The sequence below is a fragment of the Bidens hawaiensis genome, unplaced genomic scaffold, assembly GCF_021521415.1.
Source record: "Bidens hawaiensis isolate Kalapana, Puna unplaced genomic scaffold, B.hawaiensis_p1.1 tig00023990_1, whole genome shotgun sequence".
Classification (NCBI taxonomy): Eukaryota; Viridiplantae; Streptophyta; class Magnoliopsida; order Asterales; family Asteraceae; genus Bidens; species Bidens hawaiensis.
In genome coordinates, this window is record NW_027493771.1 from 154,142 (window position 1) to 177,999 (window position 23,858).

A 23,858-nucleotide genomic window follows, 5' to 3' on the forward strand; every position below is an offset into this window, starting at 1 on the left:
AAATAAAAGAAAATTACAAATGCTCTATGTATATAATTTAATCCTCTCGGGCTCTCTTCATGTTTAACTACAAAAGCTCTCTCAAAGTCAAGAAAAAGCCATAGCACGCAAAGGATGTACCGATAACATCACGAAAGTGTCGTGTATCGGTTGAAATTGGAATTCATGGTCGGGTTAAGTATCCAATGCCTGAAGTGTAACTTATAAACAGGATCAACTAGAAGCATCAGCCTCGCAACCTTATGTATTAAACATGCATGGACTATCCAACCACTAGACCATATTACACGATAATGACGCCTACAATTTGAGGACACATATAACCTATTACAATTTTAAAGAACTTATTTAACTAAAACCACATAGAGATTTATAAACCATAAACAAGAACTCAACATTTATGAAAATGTCAGAGAGAAATCAGAAAGGACTGTTAATTAAGAAAAGTTTAATCAAATGAGAAGTGAGGAACTCTTTGAATAATAACACAATTTTTATTCCTTGTTTTAGGGAAACAAGCCTTGGTGCAATTGTAATGTAACCTAGTAACCTACTCAACTCCCTTGTTTATTATTCAATGCTACTTTTTCTTACCACTTTTCTTCTACTTTCTTGGTGCTAGATATCTGATATAGTGTTTTCAGTTTTTAATTTATTACAACAGATATATCAATTAGGAGTATAATCACATACAATAAACGACCGACACACAGCTGGTTCATAACATCAACGGTTCAGCGGTTCACCCGCCTATATAGATTTTTTTTCTCTCTCACATCTATCCAACTTCCACTGTGGTAACCATAAAACATGGCTACCATCTACACAGATATATAATAACCAAAGGTGCTTTGTCCTTGCGATATCAAGGTGTTGGGCTTTGTCTTTTCAAATGTCGAGGGTTCAAGCCTCTTGGTTATCAAAAGAAGTTGTAATTTAGGAGTAGAGTTAGAGAGTCTGTGAGTTGCCGTTTAAAAAGAAAAAACCTACACAGATAAGGATTCAGAAGTTATATTTTCATGGCGTGACAAATTGAAGCAAGGTTGTGTTCTCTTTCACATTTCATCAAACATTTTCTTCTGGACCACCAGAGAGGCTCACATAACCACTATGATGCTGCCTTTCAACAGGAATGCACTTCAAAACAACTGCAATGGGCATGCTCACAAAACCTATTGCAATGCTGAGCAACCACAGGTCCCAATCTAGGGGCACAGTGCTTGCAAAAGTACCAAGAAACTCCACGATGATGATTTGGAAAACAACGGTCGAGAGCATCACACCGATGAAGACCCAACTGCTCAACATTCCACGAAAAATGTTTATCTCGTTGATATCTCGGCTGTTTACTTCGTTAAATACCTACAAAAGGAAGTTGTGCCGAAAAAGATTTTTTGTTAAAATATATTTTATACTATCTTATTGTTACAAGTATAATTTAATAGAGCAATTTATGAGGTCTTTATGCATTTGAATATAATTCATATCAAGTATCAACTATTTTGATATGTAACTTTATAAGTTTTTCAATTTTAAACACTTGAAAAACTTTTTGAAAGAAAAATTATTTAAAAGGTTTATGAATTAAAAGAGCATTTTGGACAACTTTCATCCATATAAGCGGCTTTTTAGCGTGTCAACTGTGTCGGGTTCACGGGTTGAACTATTAAACCCGAACAAGACCCATATATTTATCCGTGTCAAAGACACACTAAAATCATGTAACCGACCTGTTTAACCCATTAAGAAAATGAGTCAAACGGGTGGTCAGTCAACCATTTTAATTAAATGGGTCAAACTAAACACAACCCCTTTAATCCAACAGGTAAAATACGGTAACTCAAAGTAGTTTCTAGACCTTTTAAATTATAAAAACTATACCTGACAGAAAACAAAGGTGATGAATATGAAAGTATTGAGAATAGCAGTTGCATTATCTCCATGCAAATTCAAAATGGGCTTCCCAGCAAAATTCAACACAAATAGCACAGCCATCTGGTAAACACTTTGACCAATAATATTCCTCCACATGGTCTTTGTGATGAAACTTTCGGTTCGCATAACCGGCTGTCTCTTCATTAGCCCGTCATTTGGCGGTTCAGTAGCCAGCGCTAATGCACCCAAAGTGTCCATGATCAGGTTCACCCATAGCAATTGCACAGCAGTTAGGGGAGCAGACCCTGAAAAACAGCACATAAAAGTGTTTCGGGTCAACTTAACACCACCGAGTTGCTGACCAATTATCCGGCCCATCCATTAGGGGTGTGCATGAATCGGTTTGAGTAGGGAACCAAACCAAAAACCAATAACTCGGCTTATGATTTGGGTTATATTATTAAATTCTTTTAAATTAACCAGCGTTTAAAATAAAAAAAATGAAATTCCATAAATTTGTTTCAGTTCGGTTCGGTTTTTAGGAAAAATAATGAATTTAGTTTTAAATCTTTTTGTTAATTAATAATTAACTGGGTTAGATCCCGTGTTACACACGGACAGAAAATATATAAAACTTCATATATATATATATATATGTGTGTATGTGTGTGTGTGTGCGCGCGCGTGCGTGTTTGTTACATACATTTTAACGAATTGTAAACGTCAGATAATCTAGCATTATTATTATTATAAGGTATCACATTGTTATTTTAATTAAAAGAACCCCAAATATAAAGACAAATAGAGAAAATAACAATTTAAAATCACAATTCTAAGTCATGCCACATATTTCTAACTTATACCATGAAACAAAAAAGACATATTAGTTAAAACTTCATCATCTACTGAAGTCATATGTAAGTCATGTGTTATAAAAACTATTTTTATTGAAATTATAAAACATTTAAGTACATAACATAAAAAATGCTAAAAATATAACTATAACAATGAGATATAATTATAATTGTTATTAAATCGCGCGTTTAATAAAGCCACAATATAATCCAAACCTCATGACTTAAACCCTCATTTCAATCCAAACATCCAGTCCAAACGTTCATAAATAATTTCCCAAAATCCAAAAAAAAAAATAATAAATAACAAAGTCTCAAAATTAAAAAAATAACAAATGAAAACAATTAATTGTCTTAGTACTCAATAAATGATGATTATAACAATTTATTTTGAAACTTTCTTCAACTTAGGAGTTAATGTTTAAAATTAATGTTCAAATTAACATGTGGAAATTATATAAATGGAAAATTGATGAGTTGGAAGCCTATGTGGACATGCTAGTTGAATGTCATGTGAAAACCTTGTATTGCTTTAATAGTATAGTAAGATTGATTATTATACATTTGGGATAAAGTATTTAGGTAACACTATCTATTAAATTCTTTTAAATTACTTACATTTAAAATAAAAGTTGAAAACCAATAAATTTGGCTCGCTTCGGATTTTCCTGTCACATTTACATGCAAAACCAAAACCGAACCAAAATTCGGTTTTAAGAAAATATAAAACCAAAGGGTCGGTTTTTGTTTGGGTTTGTTATTTCGGCTTTTCCGATTACAAATAGGATTTTTCGGTTTCATGCAGATAAAGAACAACGCACCTGTGATGCATGCAGAAACAAAGTTTATCATCAAAGCAACTATATTAACTGTTAACTGAAACTGCACAAACTTTTGAATGTTTATGTAAACTGCACGTCCCCATTCGGCTACTTTAACAATTGTTGCAAAATCATCATCCATGACAATGACGTCAGCTTGTTCTTTAGCAACCTATGGATGCATGACACGTGGCGTACCAGATTCAGAATTTAATATCTGAATCATTTGAAACAGAAAATAAGAGATACCAAGTTACCAACCTCTGTTCCTGCTATCCCCATTGCGAATCCGATATCTGATTCATGCAACGCGGGTGCATCGTTTGTCCCATCACCAGTAACTGCAACTACCTCGGATAAAGCCCTCAAGTTCTTAACTAACTCCAACTTGTCTGTTGGTGATGATCTGGCCATGACCTGTACATGTGGAAAAGCAGTTAAAAGTTCGGTGGCGGCAGTTAGATAACTCGGTTGGGCTGACCTGTTAACCCGTTGTTTGTCAAAATGGATTTGGATTGAAAACAGGTTACTTTATAGTATGGATGCCAACAGGTCGGGCTGACCAGCAAACCATTTTTTTTTGTCAAAATGGATTCGGGTTGGAAAGGATTACTTTCTAGCATGGGTGCAAATGGGTCGGTCTGGCCCACTAACCCCTTTTTGTCAAAATTGATTCGGGTTGAAAATGGGTTACTTTCTAGTACGGGTTACTTTCTCTTTTGTTATAAGGTTCAAACGGGTCCACAGGGGGGGGGGGGGGGGTGACCCACTCAACCTTTTTCTTGTCAAAATGGATTCAGGCTCACTTAGTTGTCATTCTTGGAAAAAGTTAAGGTTATTACAGAAAAACAATATTAGTTAATATAACTACCAAAATTTAGGAGGCCGTATGCTTTAAAATAGACTTGGGCCTTTTAGCCCATTCAACCCATTTAGAATATTTTAAACCCGTTAGAGATAAAACACAGACCAAATTGGCCCATTCTGTAAATGGGTAAAATTTGCTTCTGCTATAATCCAGTTTCCATCATAAATACTTTTAACTATTTTTGTGATATAATAATGTTTTGTACCTGAATCAATGGTGCAAGGCTCCTCTTTTCTTGATCAGTTTTATTTCTAAACTCAGGTCCTTCAATAGCAACACCATTATCACAAAGTATACCACATTCTTTCGCTATGGCTCTAGTCGTATTTATATTATCACCCGTAACCATACGCACAGTAATACCAGCTGCCGAACACGTCTTAACTGCCTTTTTTACCCCTGGTCTAAGCGGATCCTTAATACCCACAACCGCAATCAAAGTATACCCCAAAGCAGGAATGCCTTTTTGCACATCAAACTCTCCTTCCACATCAACATAAGCCAAACAAAGAGTTCTTAAAGCCTGATCCGCAAACTCGTTAATCACTTTTGTAACGGCCTTTGCTTTTTCTTCAGTCATTTCAACCAGTTCCAGACTCTCATCTATTATCTTGTCACACATTTGCAATACTATTTCTGACGCACCTTTGCAAAATGCGCGTATTTGCCCATTTGGTAAACGGGTAATAACCGACATATTCTTTTTCTTAGAATTAAACGGCTCCATTTTTAGTAGTTTAATCTCACTACGAACGGTACCAAAATCACCACCTAAAAGCAAACCAAATTCCAATATTGCTGATTCAGTTGGAGTGCCCAAAATGGAAGTTTGACCATTTGCACCTTTGACCACTTCAGACCCTGTACATTCAAATATACACTGTAAAAGAACGGTTGACACGTTTTCGTGTAACGGTAAACGTTCTTTAACAACTTGTATTTGACCAGATACCCATATCTTATCAACCACCATATGATTGGTTGTTAAAGTCCCGGTTTTATCCGTGCATATGCAAGTAGAGGAACCCATCGTTTCACAAGCAGATAAATGTCTCACGAGTGCTTTATCATCCATTAATTTCTTCATTGCAAATGCAAGACTTAACGTGACAGCTAACGGTAATCCTTCTGGTACTGCAACAACAATAATTGTAACCGCAGTCGCAAAATAGTCAAGAATACTCAACGCATCACTCATAGTCCAGCTCGAAAAATTATTTCGCATCGCTTTGTCCACAAGAAACCTCACAATCAACACGAGAAAAGTCAACACTGCAAACACTAACCCGATCTTACCAATAATCGTAGCCACACCGTTTAACTTCACTTGCAATGGGGTCTCGTTTTCCCCTTCGTCACTTAACGTTTCCATTAACTTTTCCCATTCGGTTCGCATACCAACCGCTGCAATGAGCATTTTAGCCGAGCCATCCTGCACTTTGGTCCCACCGAGAACAAATGGTTTTTTCTCGTCTATATGCACAGCTTCACTTTCACCGGTTAAACTCGATTCATCAATTAACAAACTGTAACCGGATATGAATATACCATCAGCAGGAACTTGATCACCAATGGATAAATGAACAATATCTCCAACAACTAAGTCATAAATTGAAACCTTTTTTCGACACCCATCACGCGTTACTTGACACGAAATCTTTTTCTTCTCTTTGTCTAAATCTTTAAACTGTAAAGATTGTCTGTAGTCACTCACAGCAGTAACTGTAACTACTAATAAAATACTTAACAATATTCCTAACCCATCATATAATCCATCTGGAAAGCCTTCAGTTGCGAGGCCGACACCGATTGATACGGCACCACAAACCATAAGGATGATTAGGGTTAGATCATGAAGAGCTTCCCATACAAACATGAAGAAGTTTTTGGAGGGTTTTTCAGTGTATTTGTTGACACCATAAGTTTCTTGTCTACTGGCCAACTCTGTTGACTTGACTCCTTCATCTATGTTGACTTGTACTGCTTCTGCAACTCCTTTGACTCCACCAAGGGATCTTAAGATTTTCACACGGTAGTTTTGGACCATGGAAGCAAGTTTGTCTGGATTATTGTGGAAGTCGGAAACTTTTGCATCTTCTGGATGGTGGTTTGCAGAATGACCAGCTGTGAATGCAGTTTTCAGGTATTAAGACCATATACTTCACGAAACATGGCATTATCATAAGTTAATGACTTTAAATTTGCATAAAAGAAAACATCTTAATGGGAGTCCTAATGCTATACAACAAGTGAACTTGCCTTCTAACTTATACATCTTTAAATATGTATATACGAATGTAATATCAGGCATTTGGGCGTATCATATGAAACTATGAAAGTATTTAGACTCAAATAATTAAAGATCAGTTTATGATTAGAGTTGAGTTATGTTACTTACTAGTGTAATTGGATTGTTTAAGGGTGCTAGAAGAAAATTATCCCTACTTTAAGGTAAAGACATCCTAATCATTAAAGGGGGAAAATGTGTTCACTGATCAAACTTAAAAGAGAATGTAGCAATGGTAAGCATTTCTTTGAAATTTTAGTTTATATGGGCTATGAGTAACTTTTGTGGATGAGTAAATTGGTTACAATTCTCAAAACTCCATTAATGATGTACATGCTATGTATGAATGTTTGGGATTTTTGGGTAATCTAGTGACATGTTATACCAAAGATAATGGGTAAATTTAGTCTGGCAAGTTGTAGCCTGGAGGATGTATCTTCAGTTGAAGTGAACATATGCATAGTGACCATAGGTCAAAATTTGGAATGAAGGACTTAAAGCTGAATGTAGGTGTTAAAGTATTGATAGAATGTAGTTGTTAAGGTATTGATATGAGTCCCAACAACCATCATAGATGTCTAAGAAGTTGATTATGGTTCGAATTAGTTGGAATGATCAACCGGTGGTGATATGCGTTGATATGCTTAAGACTTGTATAATAGATGTGAAAATGTACGTGATCACTCATGTATGTTATGATGCATACTCCATTTAGCATTAGCTAATAAGTTATTAATAATATACTTTCAGGTTAAATGCTTAAAATGAGAGCTAGATCATCAAGTCTTGGGTGAATCATCAAACATATAAAACTTGAGAAATGTCGGTTGTGGTTACAAAATATTAATCTAAGTCGTGTAGATACTTGAACTGCCATGTTTTAAGCGTAGTTGTGATTAACGTAACTTTTATGTTTGACATTATGTAAGTTGAGTAGCGTGTCCACGTGTTCAATATTTCGCAAAAGTTGGATCAATCTCTACAGTAAAAAATCTTTATCGAGTCATAAAAATGCAGGTGTTACAAACGTAGCATACCATCAATAAACCGCAATGCTGCTCTCATAGCCAGGAAGGTAACCCGAAGACTTTCCTGACAAAGGTGAGACATGAAAGAAATGAGAGAAAACATAATTACATTGCTACTTAGGATTAGTAAAAAGTAAACTAGAGTGAAATGATGAATCAAACGTATTGAAATGTTTATTTCTTAAATTATTTTATTCAACAAGCAGGTCACCTAACTGGCTAACTATCTGAACTATTATTATATAAGGTAAATGACTGAATGTCGGTGCCACAGATTGTTTATGTGAAAATTACCTTTGACTTTAAATGCAACTATTTCCACCTACTGACCAAAGTTATTCATTGCTGTGATGGCAAAATGTTAGTAGGTGTGTTAGTGTGGGTTTCATGCTTCGCAGAATCGAATCTCATGGTGGTTACTTGTATATCATTTGTATTTTTGTTTTGTCTATGTTTTGTTTTTTAAATTTCGGTGCCATAGTTAACGGAACCGAAACCGACCAAATTCACGTGGATTCACTGCCGCTACATCTGGACCGACGACACTCAAGTTTTATTTTACAAAATGGATGTTTTTTTGTTTTATTTACTGTTTGAATTCTGGTCCGAAACCATTAGAATTCGCGTCGACACCCAGGACCTACAACGCTCAAGTTTTCCGATGCTCGGGTTTTACCGTTCGAATAAACGACGTTTTAACAATTTTATTTATTTATATGTTAATCTTGTTATATGTTAACAAGCCACTTGCGGCACCTAAGTGGTCTCCCCTGTTTTCTTTTTAATTAAATAATTTAGTTTCTTTTATTTTTTAGTTATTAGTTTATTACTACTACTAGTAACTAGCTGAATTCGTATCGGTTCGCGGCTGCAATGCGTTGGTAATTATTATTTTTAGTTCGTCGCAGTTTTTTTTTAATGCCATCACCTTCGATACCAATCAAATTTGCGTTGGTTCGCAGCCCCCATCCCAGATTTTTGTTCACAGTGGGTTTTGCTGATTAATTAATTTATTTTTTTTGTTTTGTTTCGGTGCCGTAAACTGAAACTGACCAAATTCGTGTCGGTGCGCCACCGCAATGCACGATTTTTTATAAGCCCGGCACAAAGCGCCGGTTTAGTACCTAGTTACTATTAAAATCACTACTAAAGGTATTTTATAATCATTTTTGGAACATAAAATTTAAAATTTAACAAAATACAATTAAAACAAATCTCAAAATATTAAAGTTTTGATGCTCCCCTGTCCACTTACTTTTCCAACTCACTTTCTGCATTTTCTGTAATTGAATCAACTAATAGTTGAATGTGACAGGACCATGTTAGTGGTGCTTAAAGTGAATGAAATTTCTATGAAACTCCTCATATACACAAGTACACAACTGATTAAAATTACAAAAGGACCATTTGGGATGGTTGTTGATGTCATCATGTGACAACATGAAAATTCAACATATTTGATGGATTTGTTCTACCAAATTCTATCCATAGAAAGAAATGGTAAAATCTTTTTTAAATTTTGAAGAAAATAAAAACTACAAGCTTTTTGTTGGTCCAGATGCTGGTGGGTCCCAACCCAACATGCAAGAAACCATGCCGGTAATATTATATCTATAAAAGTTGGTTGCTAATATAAAAATACGAACCATTTGACTTTAACTGTAAAGATTCGTTTTTTCATTAAAATAAAAATAGAAAAAACATATACCGTCACACAAAAAACCAAGAAAAGAATATTAAAAAATGTACACAAAAAATGACTAGATCTCTAATTATATTTTGAACAAGTCCAAGGAAACAACGATATTGAGACAATGATTTTTTTTTTCTATGGATTCCATAATAACCACGAAAATATAGCAAAGTTGATAGCGAGATATCATTCAGTCGTAACCAAGAGATCAAAAGTTTGAATTTTACAATTTATATATTATGTTGAGTACGATAAATTCTCAAAATGTAATACATATGATGTCCCAAATAATCCCATAAAACTCCATGGTCTGGAGCAAGTGGAAAAATTGCCCTAAAATATTAAAGTTAATACAAGATAGTAAAATATATAAAATGTATATAACCTTTTTCAATTATTTGGGCTTCTCAAGAAAGTAGACCTGGCGATTGCCCACTTTGCCCCATCCTTGTGGCTAGAGGTGTACAAAACCACTTTCATTTTTTCAAACCAAGCTGGATTGGGTTTTGCATGGTCAAAACCTAAAACTTGTCAAACTGACCAAACCGATTCCGTTTAAAACCGGTTTGAGGCGATTCGGTTCAGTTTTAAAACCGGTTTGATTGTGAAATGAACGAACTAGTATACAAACCGGCGGTTCGATTCGGCTTTTAGATATGAGCTGGTCTGGCTCGGTTTTAGGTTAACCGGTTCCAAACCGGTTTTTTTTGTACACCTCTACTTGAGGCGGCCATACAAAATTTAGCATAAAGCCACTGAAAAAATAACGGTAAAATTAAGTAAATTCACCCGGACACATTATTATCGAGTCAAATGTTTTTCTTTTAAAATATATAAAAACAAGGGAACCTTTTATCGTAAATACTTTGTGAAATAAAATTATAATCACCAAAGAATCGTGTTGCTAAAGGAATCTTAGTATACATAAAGTTGGCTTGCACCTTATTTTCAAAAGCTGTATTTATTTGGTTCCTTTTGCAAGTGACGAAAAATACATGTAACTGTATGACGATAAAGAATTAACGCTCTTTCAACGCGTATTCGCTTTAAAATTTAAATAAATATATCCCCACTTTTTTTTCTTTGATTACCTTTTTGCTTTACAAGTTAATCAGTCAATTAAAAGTTGTTAAATATTTTTTGTGTATGTTCACAACTGGGTTTGATCTTTCTTAATTTTTTAACTAAGTTTTTTTTTCTTATAATTTAACGTTTAAAAAGTTATAAAATCGTTTGAGTCTTTTATTCACTTTGTTAGTTGACTTCTAAATCTCCGTTGTATTTTAAAAGTCGTTTTTAAAATATACGATACTTTCATAAAAATTTTATAGGACGTTTTGTTATTTAGCTTTACGGTTTTTGTCTTTACTAAAATGTTTCATATTTTTATAGAGCGTTTTGTCTTTCATAAATTATTATATAGTCTATATATAGTCTTTTTAAATACTTTTTCTAAAGTTTACACAAATACAAATGTGAAAAGTAAGACTAGAAACCATTTTTAAGACAAAAAGATTAGTCTAATTAATGATTAAGTGATTTAAAACAAATATAAAAAAATAAGGTGTAAAAGGCGAACTAGATTAAGATTAACTAACAAGTAAGAGTGAAAACTTTCTTTTTCTGTAACTCATGAAATCGTTATTAAAAACCTCACTACACTCTATCAATACATTACTAATCAACAGAATCAGATAAATCACGAAACCATTAAAATCAAGGATCGAAGCTAAAAAATAATTTGATTGATAAAGAGATGTAAAATAGACTAAAAGAAATTAGTGGAGTATAATGGGTCCCTAAAAGCAAGGTGTCTTTTCTGTATCAGTAATTTTTATATGCTGAATTATTGTGTATCCTCAATAATGTCTACCACTTGACCACATAAACATAAAGTAATCACAAAATACCCATTGTCAATGAAGTTTTGGGCATAATTTGTAGAGATGGCAATATGAGCGGGTTGGGTTGGATTTGGGTGATGGGTTAGGATGAGTTTGGGTCAGGATGGGTATGGGTCAGGATGGATTTTTAAAATAGAGAGTCAGGATGGGTATGGGCAAGATAGGTAAAGTTAATCCATCTTGACCCAAGTAAAGGTTAAAATGTAAAGGGTTTCAAAAACCCCACAAAAAAATATTCAAAAAATTTAATAAAAAATTAATAACTCAAAATATAAATCAAAAACGTAAAGTGAAAAATAACTAAAATGTCATCGCCGTTGTCCTCGATTCATAAAAAAAAAAAAAAAAACTTGTTTTTGTCTCGGTTCAGGCTCGTTTTTTTTTTCGTTCATTTTTACTTTTTTTCGTTTTGGTATCTATTCGGTTTCAATGTTTTCGGATTTTGTTCGGTTTCAATCTCCCGGTTTCATTCGGTTTAGGATGGATATGGGTCAAGATGGGTAAAGTTAACCCCTATCTTGAACTAAGTTAAGGTTAAAATACAAAGGGTTCAAAAACCTCTAAAAAAATATGCAAAAAAATTAATAAAAAAATAATAACTCAAAATATAAATTGAAAACGTAAAAAGTAAAATAACTAAAATGTTTTCCCCGTCTTCCTCGTTCATAAAAAAAAAAAAAAAACCTCGGTTTTGTCTCGGTCCAGGTTCAGTTTTTCATTTTTTTTTGCTTCAGTTTTGCTTTTTTCCATTTCGATCGGTTTCGGTATATGTTCGGTTTCAACGATTTCTTGGTTTCTATTCGATTCCGTGGGTTTTGTTTGAAATAAAATTGGATAAAACTTGTTTTAGTTTATTCTAACCCATAAACAAACCCATTCTAACCTATAACCAAAAGTCACTAGCATTTTCTCAACCCATCTTGACCTTCTTGTAAAATTCTTTTGATCCATCCTAACCTATCTCAATTTTAAAAGTTATCCAAATTGACCCAAAACAACCCAAATGGATTTGTTTTGCCACCCTTAAAGAGCAATAATCATCTAAATCCTATTCAAATATGTTGGCTAACAAAATAATGTTCCCTAAATTATCTCTGCTACAATAACATAATAATTTTTTTTTAAACGACAATATTTATACATTGTAAGGTTTGTACCCCTAACCTTCCTTTTAACACCCTAAACATCTTATAATCCATCAAAATAGGAATAATAATAATAATAATAATAATAATAATAATAATAATAATAATAATAATGAAAGTAAAGAAAACAAATGGAAAATCAATTACCAAAAGGCGTTTTCAGTTTTCAACCAGAAATGAGTAACGTTAACGCCGTTAATTAATCGTTAACTGGTAGTGGGAGTGTAGGACCAGCTCACAGTGATCAAACTGATAAACTTTACTAATTTAATTTCACACACAGAAACTAATCAAATCACAGATCTGAAATCAATACACGAGTGCATTTGAAGGTGAAGGAAGATGAAGTGAGTTAACCTTGATTTTACACAATCTGTCATTGTGAAGAGATCTCCTTTTGAGGTCGGCTACATGCCGGAACCTTCGGCGGCTGTTTTTGACGAGCGTGACGGCCTTCCGCCAGTTGCGGAGGGCGTCCTCCGACGGATGCTTGTGCGGAACATGAAACTCCTCCGGTAGATAGCTTTCCACCATTGTTGCAGGTTCCTCGTTGACTAGGATCGGAGCTTATGAGAGCGGATGGATGCAGTGGCGGATCCAGGAATTTTTTTAGGTGGTGCACAACTTTTAGATTCTTCAATTTAATAGAGTCGAGTATAAAAAAATCCGGGTCGGTTTGAGATTCGGGTCGGTTCGATGGATCGGGCAAAGTTCATTACGTAATAAAAACACGATAAAATAATAAAAGGGACACCGTCATTAAAGTTCATCTATGTCATCTCATTATACTTTTAGTGGGCTAAATTTAATTGAAATCCGTGGATAATTTGAAATGATTTCATACACTATGACACTGAATTTATATATTTGATTAATAACATTATTGCTCCCTTTGTTGTTGAATTAGTCTATTCCATCAACATAACTTTTCAATCTGACACGTTTTTAAAATATCTCAACATAATGTTTACATACTACTTGGAACTTTGATGATGATGTATTATATGGATATTGTAAAAGTAAGGGAAGAGAGCGGTTTCAGGTTCAAGGCTTGATGATGATTGTCAACATCTACCAAACTGTAGGTCCTAATGTTACTAGGCTTTTCAACATAAGTATATTTTTTTTCTAATACTTCCATTGCGTTATCTACAACTTGTGGTACGGGTAAAAGAGCTCATGGTATGACTAGATTACCATTGCACTATCTAACACCTATGACCCCCTGCGTGTTGCGTGCGCGGGTAAAGAAACTTGTTAACAAACTAAAAACTAACAATCTAACAAACTAAAACTAAATTTAATAAATAACTTAGCAATTAAGTAGTTAACAATCAAGAACAATTAGCATTTAACAATAAATGTAAACTTACCTTCAAAGTGGGAGGATTCGAGCAATCGAGCTTCGAGGAAGAGTAGAAGGCATGATGAGTGTATTGATCGGCTGGAAAAGTGGCGGTGGTGCCGCGGTGGTCGGAGAACGGCTGAATGGGGACGGCTAGTAGGTTTGAAGAGGGTCAGGGAGGGAGGCGCTGTTTTTTTGTGGTGTCTTTGTATTTTTATTATAAAAGCCTAATTATTATAAGGTTTGAGTTAGTAAAAAAAAAGTCCAAAAATTTAAGTTGGAAACCAGAATTGAACCTGTGACCTCCAGGTTTCAAAACCACCTGTTTACCGGCTGGACCAAGGCTTTGATTATAAATTAAGTGGTTCCTTCCTAATTTATAAGGTGGTTCCTTTAATATTTTCTATATATAAATTCACTATTATTTCGAAACTCGGGTGGTTCCGGGGAACCACCCATTAACACTGTAGATCCGCCCCTGGATGGATGGATGGAGAAGACACAAGTGGAGGAAGGATTTAAGCATTAAAAGGGCAGGGTCCCACGTATTTAATTACAAGAAAAATGTACGTGAAGAGGTAGGTCCCAGCAGAGCCCAGTTGGACCCGCAAGACTCACCTTGAAAAGGGACGTCTGCAGTTGGACCCGCAAGACTCACCTTAAAAGGGGACGCCTGCGCAAAGACCAACTGGATCCGCAGGACCCACCACGCTCAGAGAGACGACGTCCTTACGCGCAGTACGCAAGCTGTTCCAGCATGAAAAGCCTCCCAATGGTGACGTACTCCGCCTGTTCCCGCAGCTGCGGATACTAGCCATCAGGGAAGGCTACCCGCACTAACAGCAAGGCTACACGCACAAGGCACTAACTCTCAAATAATTCAGTAATGTCACATGAATAAGGAATGAGCAAGCCGGGAATACTCCCGCCCAAAGCCGGGAATACTCCCGCCCAAAGCCGGGAATACTCCCGCCCAAATGAGCCAGTCCGTACGCTACTGGAGGATCTTTTGTACTGTACCTGCCAAGGTATAGTACAAAAGATCTGACCAAAGCAGCGACAGCTCACTGACAACAGTACGACGAGCAGCACGCTCTAGTACTTAATGTCACTATCAGCCGCTGCCTACTCACCAACCCCTGTCGTAGCACGTACATAGCCTGCAGTTGGTGGAAAAGGAATAGTACACAGCCGGCCTGGTCACTATCAGTCGCTGCCTACCCACCAACCACCAGCATGGCACGTGCGTAGCCCACAGTTGGTAGAAAAGGAATATTGTACAGCCGGCTGTACCTTCTTGGACACCTACCTTCGGCTATAAATACTCCAACACCTTGGAACGGTATCATATCTTAATATCTGATTATCATATCTTATCTCATATATCTGCTCTAGTCATTTCTCTTAATATACACTTATATTCAAGAGCAATCTAGTCTGATTCTCACGCCGGAGGGTGGTCATAAGGAGGTACCCCCCCTTCTCAGTGACGAGCTCACGGTGTCTGTTTTGCAGGTCATCGGAAGAACAACCATCTTTGCCGGACCTAGCCCTCGTGAGAAACATCTATTTAACCCCCAGATTATCCGTAGTCTGCCCGGGGTCGATTAGTGTTTCTTCATTGGCGCCATCCGTGCATAAAAGCTAGAACTTATTATTTTTCAGTTTTTTCAAAACTTCTGGAAAGATGGTTAACGTTACTCCGGTCCCAAGGCCAGCGAGTGACCAAGAAACCCCGGTAATCACAACACCAGCTACTGGGAGGAACACCGGCGAGTACACAAATTTTATGAACACTACCCCGGTTACTCAAGCCGGGGCAAGTGCAGTAAATTTTACGAACACTACCCCGGTTACCCAAGCGGGGGCAAGTGCAGTAAACAATCATCCCCTGGGATTCATTAATACCCAGGCGGAAAGACAACAGACGAGGCTCCCCCGCCAAACACTTGATCAAGTTAAAGCAAGGGCGGAAGCACGTCAGAAGGAATTCCATGCTGAGTTGGACGAACGCTTACGTTCACTCCAACAGGCTGACGAATTCGGAAGCACTCGACAACAGCTCAACATGAGCAATGAGTGCGAGTCCTCGGACGATGATCGGGAGGAATCCGACAGTGACGCAAACCCTCGCCATAGGGCGAAAGGGAAGCGTAACGAAACGGACTTCCAACCGAGAAGGAATTTTGGAGAAACCTTCAAACAAAGGAACGCGGGGGGAAACTCACGTGACTTCTCCAAAACCTTTAGACCAACTGCTGCAAATGCGGGAACATCCAAGTTTGCAAGGGACATTGCAGAAGCAATCGCCCCGAAGAGTGCCAAGCAGATGCCCAACATCGGCACTTATGATGGTATATCCGACCCAGACGATCACTTGAACAGATTCATAGCGGGGGCAACCGTCAGCAACTGGACGGAACCCACGTGGTGTTATAGGTTCCAGATGACGCTGGTTGGAGCGGCTAGAGCGTGGTTTGACTGCCTACCGGTCCACCACATCTACGATTGGGCGGACTTCCAACACAAGTTCAGCCAACACTTCAGTCAACAGAGGAAATATACTGAAGAGCAGTGGACGATCCTCAACTGCGTTAGCGAGGAGGATGAATCTTTACTAGACTTAATCATTCGCTTTAACTCGAAAAAGCTGAGTCTGGGCACCATAAGCGAAGATCTTGTTCGCGCCGCTTTCATCCAGGGCGCCGAATACCCAGAGCTTATCCGCACGTTGACGGGTAAAGACGGCATGCCATCCACATGGGATGCCATCATGACGGCGGCCAAGCGCTTTGCCGAAACGGAGAAGCAACTGGGTAGGGATCTCCCCCAAAGTACAAACCTCTACACGCAAGGGACTAGGGAAAACAACGTCCGGACCGCCCGGCAAAACAAAAGGAGGAAGCTAGGCATTTGGCAGTCAAGGGTAAACTTTGACACCTCATCCAGCTCTCGCTCTTTAGTAGGCGGAAGGGATAACACGCACCCATCAAGCCGACACCCCCGGTGGACGCCGCTCACCAAAAGCGTCACGGAGATATTTGCCACTGAGAAACTCCCATGGCCAAAAGCTCCAACTGTCCGGCACCGACCTGACGCGGATCAGAGCAAATCCTGTGACTTCCACGGGACAAAGGGTCACACCACTGAGAAGTGTATATCCTTGAGGGATATTGTTGAAACATTCGTCAAGGATGGAAAACTTACATACCTTGTGGCATCAATCAAGAATGGAGGGAAGAATGACAACCGATACAAAAGCAACAGACGAAAGCCCGTTGACATCAGCATCCACATGGTTCATAGTAACATCAGAGGAAGAAAAAGACGGACGACAGAACCATGCGCATGGAAGGAAGCTGAGGTGCGCTTCCCGCGAGTGCCAGGAGGACCCAGCAAAGAAGGCCCTATCGTCATCAAAAACCAGCTGGGGCACTACATCACTTCCCGCACTCTTGTTGACAACGGCGCCTCGTCAACGGTTATATACAGGCAGTTCTTCGACAAGCTAGACGACGAAGACAAGGAACGCCTGGAAACGGTCTACGCCTCGATGGAAGGGTTTGACGGCAGCACAAACACCCCCCTGGGTATCCTATCCTTCCCCGTCATTCTCACAGACGGGAAACACTCCCGCACAGAAGACGTGGACTTTGTCGTAATGAGGAAGCCACACCACACATACGACATTCTCTTCGGGAGAGACGGGATGGCAAGATTCAATGCCGTGGTATCTTCAATCCACGGCATGATGGGATGGCCAACAGCTGAGGGCGTAGCGATGGTCACCGGTATTCCCCAGGTATGCATCGCATCTGTCTCATCAACACCCAAACCAAATATGGCTAAACCAACCATCACCGAACCAGAAGAATGGGCCTTCAATGGCAAATACCCTGACCAGGTTGTTACCATTGGCCCAACAGTCACTGATCCTACGCGCACCTTACTCAAACGCTTACTACAGAAAAACGCTGACATCTTCGCGTGGACACCAGCTGACATGACTGGTGTACCCCGAAGTAAGGCAGAGCATAAGCTCAAGTGTGACCCGGCTTTTACGCCTGTCATACAAAAGCGCAGAGTAATGGGGCGGAACAAGCTAACGCGTGTAGAACCCAAGTCAAGGAACTCCTTGACGCGGGCATCGTACGCGTTAGCAGATATCAAACATGGGTTGCAAATCCCGTCATGGTACCGAAGTCTAACAAACAATGGCGCATGTGCATAGATTTCAAAGACTTGAACAAAGCATGCCCCAAAGATTGTTACCCGTTACCCGAAATTGATCTTAAGGTAGATTCGTTAGCACCGTTTCGCCTTAAATGATTTCTTGACGCGTATATGGGGTACCATCAAATCCACATGGCCATTGACGATCAGGACAAAACCACATTTCGGACGCCCGATGGCACATTTTGTTATCAAATGATGCCATTCGGACTTAAGAATGCTGGGTTCACATACCAACGCCTGATGGACAAAGAGTTTCATGCCCAAATTGGGAGGAACTTGGAAGTCTACATGGATGACATGGTCATCAAAAGCCCTGACCAAAAAACGATGTTGAAAGACATCGAAGAAACTTTTAACACGCTCAGAAAGATAAACATGAAGCTCAACCCGAGCAAGTGTTCCTTTGTGATGGAAAAAGGGAAGTTCTTATGAGTCATTGTTACTAAAGATGGCTTCAGAGCGAACCCTGAAAAGGTCGAAGCCATTATCAAAATGGAATCACCTACTACCATCAAGCAAGCTCAGACACTGAATGGACGCCTAGTCGCACTTAACCGCTTTTTGGCAAACCATGCGGATAGGTCGTTCCCATTCGTGTCAACGCTGAGAAACTGTTTAAAGAAAACGCACTTCCGCTGGACACCAGAAGCGGAAGCAGCTTTTCAGGAAATCCGGTCACGCTTGATCGAACTCCCAACGCTCACAGCACCAGAAGCGGGGAGGAGTTAATTCTATACCTCTCCGCCACAGATAGAGCAACCGGGGCCGTCCTGCTAGTCAAGCGAAAAGGCATCCAGATGCCAATCTACTATGTTAGCCGTGTCTTAACAGACGTAGAAACCCGGTACTCTACCCTGGAAAAATTAGTCTTAGCACTTGTACAGGCTTCACGCAGGCTAAGACGATACTTCCAAGGTCACCCAATCACCATTCTCACCAACTTCAAACTCGCAAACGTTCTAGGCAAACCCGAATTGTCGGGACGCCTAGCCAAATGGGCAATAGAATTGGGAGAATACGCGATAAAGTATAAGCCGAGGCCAGCCATAAAAGGCCAGGTCTGGGCCGATTTTATTGCAGAAGTCCCCGCTTCGCGGGAGAAAAAGTGCCAGGACGAGGCTCAACCCTCTCCAGCACAGGACATCGATGATGTCTGGCGACTCTACACTGATGGAGCAGCCAGCAACGAGGGCTCAGGCGCAGGGTTGAAACTAACCAACCCAGCAGGCCAAGAATACACTTACGCTATTCGACTGGATTTTCCAAGTACAAATAACGAAGCGGAGTATGAAGCATTATTGGCCGGGCTGAGAATTGCGCGTAAGATGGGAGTGAAAAACTTGGAAGCCCACGTGGATTCCATGTTAGTAGCCAACCAGATAAACGGGACGTACACGGCCATGAACGACACAATGGCCCTGTACCTCGCACAAGCAAAAACCCTTATGCGCGATTTTAACGATTGTAAAGTCATACACGTCAAGCGTAGCGAAAACAAATCTGCGGATGCGTTAAGCAAGCTTGCGTCATTGGCCTTCACCCACTTGGGAAAAGACATCCGCATTGAACTCCTTGGAGCACCATCAGTCCCACACAAGGAAGTCTGTGTCATCCAAACCGGCACAGGAACGTGGATGACACCAATAATAAATTACCTTGCGGCGGGTATACTACCAGAGTCAAAAACACATGCAAGAAAACTACGCTGTAAAGCACTGAACTATCAACTCATCGATGACTTCCTTTACAGACGTAACTTTCTTGGCCCACTCCTAAGATGCGTGGACAACCAAGATGCTGACTACCTCCTAAGGGAAGTACACGAGGGCATCTGTGGAGTACACGCAGGTCCACGCGCTGTCGTAGCTAAGCTAAACAACGCAGGATACTTTTGGCCGAGGATGCATACGGATGCGCTGGCGTACATCAGAAAGTGTAGATCTTGCCAGCTCCACGCACCTAACACGCATCGCCCGAAGAATGAACTTGTTCCAGTCACCTCCTCATGGCCATTTCAGAAATGGGCCATCGATGTGACAGGCCCATTTCCCACAGCAGCTGGGAACGTTCAGTTTCTAGTGGTGGCCATCGATTACTTCACCAAGTGGATAGAAGCAAAACCATTAGCCCAAACAACCGCAAAACATATCAAAAAATTTATTTGGGAATTTATTATTTGTCGTTTCGGACTTCCACAGAATTTGGTGAGCGATAACGGCACCAACTTTGCTGACAAGAAGCTACAACAGTGGCTGAATGAACTTCAAATCACCCACACCTTTACCTCAGTGGCGCACCCACAGGGTAATGGTGAGGTGGAAAGAGCAAATAAGAGCATCGTCGACGGCATAAAGAAAAGACTCCTGGAACACAGATCCGGCTGGGTGGACGAAGTTCCACACGTCCTTTGGGCAAACAGAACAATGAAAAAGGCAAGCACGGGAGAAACCCCGTTCAGCCTCACTTATGGCACTGAAGCCATGGTCCCGGTCAAAATTGGTCTACCCTCACCAAGGGTCATGATTCAACCAGAAGACAATAATGCAGAAAGACGGTTAGACCTCATGCTAACCGAAGAACGCAGAGACTTAGCCGCAGCGCGTGAAGAGAATTACAAGCGACAAATGCAAAAGTACTACAACACGCGGGTAAAACTCTGCAACTTCAATGTAGGAGACTACATATTGCGTAACAACGAGGCTTCGAACCAAGAGCGCCCAGGAAAGCTGGCCCCGGTCTGGGAAGGTCCATACATTATCAAAGAAGTCTTGGGAAAGGGCGCATACCGGCTCGAGAGGCTCGATGGCACTCCCGTCCCAAGAACATGGAATTGAGCTCAATTACGCAAATGTTACATGTAGATTAATTCCAAACTTATAAAGAAACGGCCTGGAGCCACTTCTAATGGAAATGATTCTCCTTTATCACATTGTGTTGATCGCTTTACATTTATACTTATGAACTTTCCGGACGGATATGCCGGTATTCACCGCATAAATATGGAAAGAAGTCGTTGCGTGTGGACGGCGGCAAAACCCGCATAAACACAAAAAACGGCAAAAGTTTCTAAGGAAAAGATGAGGAAAACCTTCACGCATGTCAGTTATAGGTAAAGTTTGGTCATCCCACTAAATGAAAGTGACGGTCCTACCCGCACAACCATGATAGAGGAAACTGAACATTAACCTATTGACAACCGCGCGTCGAAAGGTTAACTTATTCAAAACACTTGGAAAATTGCTAAGTTAAACTAAAATATGCATGAGCAAGTCATATAACGTTTATAACGCAAGTCAAAAAGATTCAAAAGTAAGCGGGACTATACCCCCTTACCTTGACAACCAAGTAACTATAAGACAGGTGCGGGTACAGTGTCAAGGCAAAACCCTTCACATACTTAGCACCCGAAGGGAATTGAAGCCAAGAATACCTTGGCAACCAAGTAACTATAAGACAGGTGCGGGTACAGTGTCAAGGCAAAACCCTTCACATACTTAGCACCTGCAGGGAATTGAAGCCAAGAATACCTTGGAAGTAAAGTAACTATAAGACGAGTGCGGGTACAATGTCAACGAAAAACCCTTCACATACTTAGCACTCGCAGGGAATTGAAACCAAGAAGGATCTTCTGGGCCATGCTTGCGGAAACGAAAATAACATCCCCGCATAGCGGGAACGTTGAGAACTAGATTGTTTGAAGCTCCAAGATGGAATTGGTTGTTTAACATAATTGATCACTATGTTTAAAACTACCAAAACCTCATGGAGAATCTACACAAGTGGAACTCAACGCTCCTGACTTGCGAGGAGGTTACAGACCTACCCGCATCATACCCAAAGATCAAGCAGAAAAGTCGGGAATTTCTGCACGTGACATTAGGACTTCCGCTGGAAGAATCCCAATGGGAAACCTTAAAACTAAACCCCTTTTCAAAACCCCTTGCTTAAGTCCAAAAGTTCACCTCACTTATTAACAATTCATGAGAAGAACATTGGACTGGGGGGACTTGAAGAGGTAGGTCCCAGCAAAGCCCAGTTGGACCCGCAAGACTCACCTTGAAAAGGGACGTCTGCGCAGTTGGACCCGCAAGACTCACCTTAAAAAGGGACGTCTGCGCAAAGACCAACTGGATCCGCAGGACCCACCACGCTCAGAGAGACGACGTCCTTACGCGCAGTACGCAAGCTGTTCCCGCAAGAAAAGCCTCCCAATGGTGACGTACTCCGCCTGTTCCCGCAGCTGCGGATACTAGACATCAGGGAAGGCTACCAGCACTAACAGCAAGGCTACACGCACAAGGCACTAACTCTCAAATAATTCAGTAATGTCACCTGAAGAAGGAATGAGCAAGCCGGGAATACTCCCGCCCAAATGAGCCAGTCCGTACGCTACTGGAGGATCTTTTGTACTGTACCTGCCAAGGTATAGTACAAAAGATCTGACCAAAGCAGCGACAGCTCACTGACAACAGTACGACGAGCAGCACGCTCTAGTACTTAATGTCACTATCAGCCGTTGCCTACTCACCAACCCCTGTCGTAGCACGTACATAGCCTGCAGTTGGTGGAAAAGGAATAGTACACAGCCGGCCTGGTCACTATCAGCCGCTGCCTACCCACCAACCACCAGCATGGCACGTGCGTAGCCCACAGTTGGTAGAAAAGGAATATTATACAGCCGGCTGTACCTTCTTGGACACCTACCTTCGGCTATAAATACTCCAACACCTTGGAACGGTATCATATCTTAATATCTGATTATCATATCTTATCTCATATATCTGCTCTAGTCATTTCTCTTAATATACACTTATATTCAAGAGCAATCTAGTCTGATTCTCACGCCGGAGGGTGGTCACAAGGAGGTACCCCCCCTTCTCAGTGACGAGCTCACGGTGTCTGTTTTGCAGGTCATCAGAAGAATAACCATCTTTGCCGGACCTAACCCTCGTGGGAAACATCTATTTAACCCCCAGATTATCCGTAGTCTGCCCGGGGTCGATTAGTGTTTCTTCGGTACGAATTAGCATTTAGCCATAGCCACCCATGGATGGACATCAAGAGTCAAATATTTGATATTTTAATTTGCTAGTAGATCTACGCTAAATCAGTAAATCCAATTTAAGGTGATAACTTTCTTTGTTGGGACCAATAAAGTGAAAATCACTTTTGTTATTGAGAATTGAAAGGTTTTTAGTATCGAATAATGGAGTTTTAAATTATTCGAATCAAATAATTCGAAACCTTTATTTTTTTCTAGTATTTGTATTTGATTAAAAGTTGAATTATTCGATTCGAATTCATATTCATATTATACGTCATATTCGAAATTCTATTTGATTCGTATTTGAAAATGCTAACGGGGTTAAACTCCGTTATAAAAAAGTTTGATGGATGAAAATATGTTAAAAGACAAAGTTTTGACAGTCTTGATACATTTCTTAAGTTGGACTTAGAGTCAACCGGTAAGTCAACATTGAGATTATTAAAATCCAATATACCCTATATTTATTGTATTAAATCATAGCCCCTTACCTTTAAAAGGTCTTATGAGGATTTTTCAAATGGTTGCTTGAGTTTGGATGCATACAAATAACGGGTCTCTTAAAAAAAATTCTCATAATTAATTTTCAACGGGAGAGATACGAAACGTTTATAGTGGTCTCACTTTACCCATCTTCTGATCTCAATAGAAGGGGGTGGTAATTATGTTTTTCTGTTTCGATGTAATCTAAACTTTTCTTTAATAAGACCGTTAACCAAATACTATTTAGGATGTGTCTTCTGCTCAACGTTTCTCTT

The 23,858-nt window shown here is 39.5% G+C and overlaps 1 protein-coding gene across 2 annotated transcripts; it reads right to left on the reverse strand.

Annotated features, from left to right (window-relative positions):
* Positions 1 to 938: 938 nt before the first annotated feature.
* On the reverse strand, positions 939 to 13,009 carry LOC143568436 (putative calcium-transporting ATPase 11, plasma membrane-type). Of its 2 annotated transcripts, XM_077054594.1 has the most exons (7): positions 12,833 to 13,009; positions 7,743 to 7,797; positions 4,624 to 6,542; positions 3,812 to 3,967; positions 3,551 to 3,722; positions 1,882 to 2,180; positions 939 to 1,362 (listed from the first exon to the last, which is right to left on the reverse strand). In XM_077054594.1, the coding sequence occupies exons 1-7, from the start codon at positions 13,007 to 13,009 to the stop codon at positions 1,066 to 1,068; spliced, it is 3,075 nt and encodes a 1,024-aa protein (XP_076910709.1). In that variant the 3' UTR covers positions 939 to 1,065. The 2 variants fall into 2 exon arrangements, with proteins under 2 accessions (XP_076910709.1, XP_076910710.1); XM_077054595.1 differs by lacking the exon at positions 7,743 to 7,797 and having other exon boundaries at positions 942 to 1,362; positions 12,833 to 12,960.
* Positions 13,010 to 23,858: the final 10,849 nt, after the last annotated feature.

Excerpts from the sequence above, each read along its gene's own strand:
- LOC143568436 (XM_077054594.1), bottom strand. The coding sequence starts at position 13,009 with ATGGTGGAAAGCTATCTACCGGAGGAGTTTCATGTTCCGCACAAGCAT. Across the intron at positions 3,968-4,623 it reads GCCTTGCACCATTGATTCAG|GTCATGGCCAGATCATCACC; the intron begins GTACAAAACATT and ends CCACATGTACAG. Across the intron at positions 1,363-1,881 it reads TCACCTTTGTTTTCTGTCAG|GTATTTAACGAAGTAAACAG; the intron begins GTATAGTTTTTA and ends TTCCTTTTGTAG.